This window comes from Pyrus communis, chromosome 11 (assembly GCF_041283825.1).
Source record: "Pyrus communis isolate YQ-2024b chromosome 11, ASM4128382v1, whole genome shotgun sequence".
NCBI lineage: Eukaryota > Viridiplantae > Streptophyta > Magnoliopsida > Rosales > Rosaceae > Pyrus > Pyrus communis.
The window spans coordinates 7596969-7602589 of record NC_142575.1 but is presented as its reverse complement, the minus strand read 5'-3'; the positions used below and the strand labels follow the sequence as shown (position 1 = coordinate 7602589).

The following is a 5621-nucleotide window of genomic DNA, read 5'->3' as shown; positions in this document are numbered from 1 at the left end:
CGAGGTGGGAGTGGGTTCGCATCCACGAGATCGTTCCCCAGATATTCTGCGCTGTTCTCCGTAGCTTCATGTGCGCATTTTGCAGGATCCAGAATCCAGAGAATAATCCAATGGCTGCCAGAGATCAGTACCCAGCAACACCAACTGGCGCACGTTAGAAGTGGAGAAATATGGAGACTTGATTGACCATTTTACCCTCTAATCCCTACTTCATATTTTAATATACCTTTGTTGCAACGACTTGTTTGACGAGATTAAATCTCCTGCATCCAAAATAGGTGTGGTCTTAATAAGTATTTGGCACATTAAATTCACGACAATAAAATTAAGAAAAGTTAAGATAATAAATATGCGTCAAACACTTATTGAGGCTACAGAGAGATCACACCCATTTTAAGTGCAGAAGATTTGGTCTCGTGTTTGACATTCTCAAAGAGTTTTCATTTATGTAGGAGTTAAACTTTGTCGTGCGCCTAAGAAAAGTGTAAGTGAAATCTCGTCCTTGTGTATCTACGAAGAGTCTAACTTTACTCATTTCTTAACGTTTAAAAGTATCTACGAAGAGCCTAACTTTACTTATTTCTTAACGTTTAAAAGTATCTACGAAGAGCCTAATTTTACTCACTTCTTAACGTTTTGTAACCTCACTTGAAATTTACTCTACAGTGTTTTCTTCGATTAGAACGAGTCCTGCGATCTCGATAATTTGCCAAAAACCTAGCATTGCATGAGCTCATAGGCTTCATGTTGTGTAAGATTTTCGTTGTTTCGCGCGGTGCTCGAGTTAATGAACAATGCATACCCTGTAAAGCTTGTAATTTGATTGTACTCAGTCTTGTATAATCCACAGGAGGACAGCACCCTTCTTTCCTGATACATTACATTCTCCCTCTCTTATGCCTTCTACCTTATCATACAGGGTTGAAATAATGCACATAAAAGAATTCGAGATCATCTTGTCAAGTTACATACCTAAGCTAAAAAAATGTAAATGTTGAACGATCATGGCTCCGCCGAGTATCAAAGAAGCTAATGAACTAATCTCCCAATTTGAAGGTTCTGTATACAACACATGGCCGGAATCTAACTTGTCAGGCAAGTTCCACGGATAAGTGTGTTATATGTAACTCGATTTGGCTTCAACCCTCTTCTCATCATGTCATCACGCAACTCGAAAGCCTTGGTTATTTCTCCAGTGACACAACACCCATATATCAAAAAGTTATATGCTAGAATATCAGGCTTCAGACCCCTATCTAGCATAACATCCCACAGCTTAATAGCTTCTAGCAAATTGCCCCTCCTACAGTACTCATAGATAAATGTTGAATACGTGATACAATCTGGGTAAATACCATTGACTGTCATTTCGATCAGGAGCTGTGAAGCTTCCTGAAACTTACCCATTTTGCAGAAACCCCTGATAAGTATATTGTATGTGATGGTGTTTGCTGACAACCCCGCAAGCATGGCATTGTGCAGTTGTAAAGCTTTCTCCATGGTTCCTTCTTTGCTAAGGTGATTTAAGAAACAACCATATGTGACGTGATTGGGAAGGGCATCACTGACGAGCATATCCTTCAAAAGACGCTCTGCTTTATCCATATAACCTGCCTTGCATAATCCATATACCAAGGCAGTGTAAGTCACAACATTAGGTAAGCATCCTTCACCAACCATTATATCCCAAACTCCAATTGCCTTGTCAAATCTCCCTGCTTTCCCATATTCATCGATCATACTTGTATATATTACATTATCAGGCCTCAATCCTTGATTATGCATCTCATTAAAGAGACCAAATAATCTTCCGGTATCCTGTTGCTTTAAAGCTCCACAAATTAGTACAGCATAGCACACAAGATCCATGTCTACCCCTCTTTCAATCATCTCACGACAAGCACCTAATGCATCATGTAATCTTCCTTCCTTGCAATAACCATGTAGCAGTGCACTATAGCACATCTCATTTAACTTGTAATTCTCTTTGTGAAGGAAATCTACAAACTTTTTGGCTTCAGACACTCTGCCCGTCGAACACAGACCACTTATTAGAGGTCTATATGTATACGTGTCTGGTACAAGACCCTTCTCAACCATTTCATCAAGCAACTCAAAGGCTCTAACTGTGTTACCTTGTCGGCAGTGCCCATCAATCATAAGATTATAAGTCACCTCATTTGGCAAAATGCCCCCTTCCACCATTTCATCAAATAATTTTGTTGCTTCAGCCATCATATTTGCACGACAAAGACCTGAAATAATTACACTAAAGGTGTAAGTGTTTGGCGTAATGCCTTTTTCCATCATTTCATGATACAGCCTAAATGCCTTGTGCATCTCTCCTTCTTTGCAGTACCCACTTATCAATGACGTATAGGTTACAACAGTTGGAGCCACTCCTTTATTCATCATCTCGCAGAAGATAGATTCCGCTGCACTCAATGTTCCAAACTTGCATTGCCCGTTTATCAAAGAATTGTAGGGGTAAACAGTTACTCTAACTCCAGCATTAATCATTTTATCAAAATAACGAAATGCAACATCCAACATCCCCCTTCGGCAGAAGGAATCAATCAATATAGAAAAGGTTACATCATTGGGGAACATACCCTTCTTTCCCATGTTATCGAAGAGCAATTCTGCCTCATCCAGTTTCCCATCTTTACACAAAGAATTGAGCAATGAATTGTACGCAAACAAATTAGGAACCACCCCAACTTCTCCCATTCTCTTCACTAAATCAAAAGCATCTTCAATCTTCCCCTTCCTCCTCAACCCCTCCATGAGACCCGAAAGAGCTGCTTCACTCGGAACAAACCCCAGCTCAATCATTTCATTCATTAACTCCACACCAACCTCAAATTCCTGCACTTTACACAACCCAAGCACCAAAGTACAATATGTGACCATGTCCGCTTTCAACCCTTTCTGACCCAACATATTTTTAACCTCTACAGCCTCCCAAACCCTCTGGCACTTGCAGAGCCCATGAATCAACACATTATACATAACAACACTCAACTCACACGTATTCGATTCAGCGTACCGAATCACTTCCTTAGCCTTATCTAAATCCTTCAATTCACACAAGCTCCTAACCGCGGCAGTATACATATAAACATCGGCTCGAAGACCCACATTGATCATTTCATCAAAGAGTTGCAGAACCAAATTGAAATGCCTAATTTTCACCAACCCATTTAAAAGGGCATTCAAAGTTCTCACCTCCGGCAACATTTCACACTCCCTCATCAGCCTCACAACCAAAACACCATCCAAAACCCTCTTATTTTGCACATAACCTTGAACCAACAAATCAAATCCCACACTCGACGAACATTCAAGTTTCCTATAAGAATTCAACAGAGATTGAAAAACCTCACTTGGGCTCAACCCACGAAGCAAGAGGGTCTGCAAAAGCGATGAGGCGGGCCAAAAGAGATTGCCCTGAACCAGGGCGTGAATCAGAATGCAAAACGACGCCGTAGAGTGACCGAAGCTTCTGTGCAAGCCCAAGAAATTGAAAAAGCGCAAAGCTAACCTGGGATTCCGTACGTTCTGGATCAGAACCTTCTCAACGTGGCGGGGCTTCAGGGAAGCTGAAATGGAGGGGTCGTTGAAGGCGAGCTTCCAGCTCTGCTTCCCCCGAACGACCTCGGATAGGGTGAAGACAAAGCGGGCGTCATCGTTTTCGTCATTATCTTGGGAGGTGGGATTGGAGGAGGAGGAGGAACAGAGGTTTCTGGGTTTGGAGTGGATGAGAGGGTTTGCGAGGGGACGATGGGGACGAGCGAGCTTCATTTTTGGTCAATCGATTGGGGTAATGAGGAGATTTCGTTTGAATCATTTCATTGGGATGTTCGTATCAGAAGATAGAGAAATGAAAAGTAAAATCATCGGACGGGTTTGATTTGTGTTGGAAGTTGGAAGATTGGAAAAATTGATCGGGATCATGTCGATGCCGAGAGTGAAGGTGAGTGGTGGACTCCGTTGAATACAGTAGCTTGTTGGATCATCGGTGAGCAGAAACGACTAAATTTGTACATAAAACGTGTGATACCAGCCCATTAGCAACAAAAGCCCAACTCATGCTAGCTCACCAAAGCTCATACTGCTTTCCCAAAGCTCGGAATGACACCTTATGAGCTCAGGCTCATCTATCTCGAACCACTCTTGTAGGGGTGGGCACAATACAATTCGGCTCGGTTCCAATCTGAAAGCAGAATAGAAATCGAGAAATATCAATGGTTTGGTTCATGACGGTTTCAATTCCGAATACAGACTTCAAGTGATTTTTCATCAGACACTCGTATGCTTTTCAACAAAAAAACCAAAGGCTCTTCAGCATAGCCCAAAGCTTTCTTCAACGCGTCCCTACTTATGAGCCCTGAGATCTAAATATTTTTAACTTTGCTATCATGTAATATGATTCAGTTGACAATTATTCCAACAAAGCTATGAGCACCTTTAGAGGCATTGTTTCTCTCTTAGTCTATTCCAATATCACTAGTATCGTGGACTCTTCTAGCATCATCTTGTCATCTATGACTTGAATCTTGTTTGTTTTTACTGTTTTCTTTACATTTCAATATTTCAAACTATGTAAAGTGGCTCATCAACCCTTGATTATCTCTTAAAATGAATGTAATTTTATTTCACCTAAGAAAATGATTACAGTATGTTCTCAATTTCTATTTTCCTTTCAGTCAACTAAACAGAAGAGTCTCATTCGTTGCTCAGTCGTTTGATTTAGAAGTTAGATCTGAGTGCAAACCTACAAATTATCACACATATTGTATGTTGACAGCCTCCAACAGTGCCACGTCTATTCTCATACTTTTGCTCAAGCCATTTCTTAGCACCGAGAACGAAAGAACCACTCGAAACTAATATTCACGTGTTGACATAAGTTGGATTTTGTCCAATCTTTTAAATCACGTAGTCGAACTATAAAAAAAGGGAGGCTAAGGTTACGAAGTAAGGTCCGTTGGTTAAGGAAAGCTCAAGTTACGAAATCACTTATCCGTTAATTAATAGCAAAAACCTCAAGTTTGTAGTACCAATTGAGGTTAATTATATACAACATGGAAGTTAATGTAAATTGATCAAATATTCCACATTAGTTAGGATTTAAAATGTTGGGATACTCACATTATATCTAGAGAATATCTTGCTACGAACATTCTATATATCACTGTCAACATGTAAATTAGTGGTTTCATGTTTCTAAGGTATCTTTGACATGGTTGTATACATCATCTAGCATCTTTGTAAGGTATTTTTAATGGTATAAGCAATTGAGTAGGCAAACTTGTTTTAACAAGTCATGTAAGCAAAAACTAAACTCTAATGACATAGACAAATGAAAAATAATTTTGCCTACTTAATTTGTCTAATGACAAAACATTTTCAATGAACAAGTAAACAATAAAGAAAATTTCAACTTCCAACTTTCAAAATGAAACGTTATCAACAAAGATAAAATAGAGGAGCAAAGACCAAATACTTCTTTTCTCTCCTCTGTGAGAGCATATTCTCTCCCAGTGAGAGTCACTTCTCTATAAGTGTTTTCTTCCCTCCTTCGTGAGAGAGCCAACTTAGCTTGGATCTACAGTGCG

The 5621-nt window shown here is 39.9% G+C and overlaps 1 protein-coding gene across 1 annotated transcript; it reads right to left on the bottom strand.

Annotated features, from left to right (window-relative positions):
- Positions 1 to 799: 799 nt before the first annotated feature.
- On the bottom strand, positions 800 to 4299 carry LOC137742730 (Pentatricopeptide repeat (PPR) superfamily protein). The gene has a single exon (XM_068482671.2). It carries the CDS (start codon positions 3802 to 3804, stop codon positions 1084 to 1086), a length of 2721 nt encoding a protein of 906 aa, XP_068338772.1. The 5' UTR covers positions 3805 to 4299; the 3' UTR covers positions 800 to 1083.
- Between the last annotated feature and the right edge of the window lie 1322 nt (positions 4300 to 5621).

What these genes read in the sequence shown, in the direction of transcription:
- LOC137742730 (XM_068482671.2), bottom strand. Translation starts at nt 3,804, where the DNA reads ATGAAGCTCGCTCGTCCCCATCGTCCCCTCGCAAACCCTCTCATCCAC.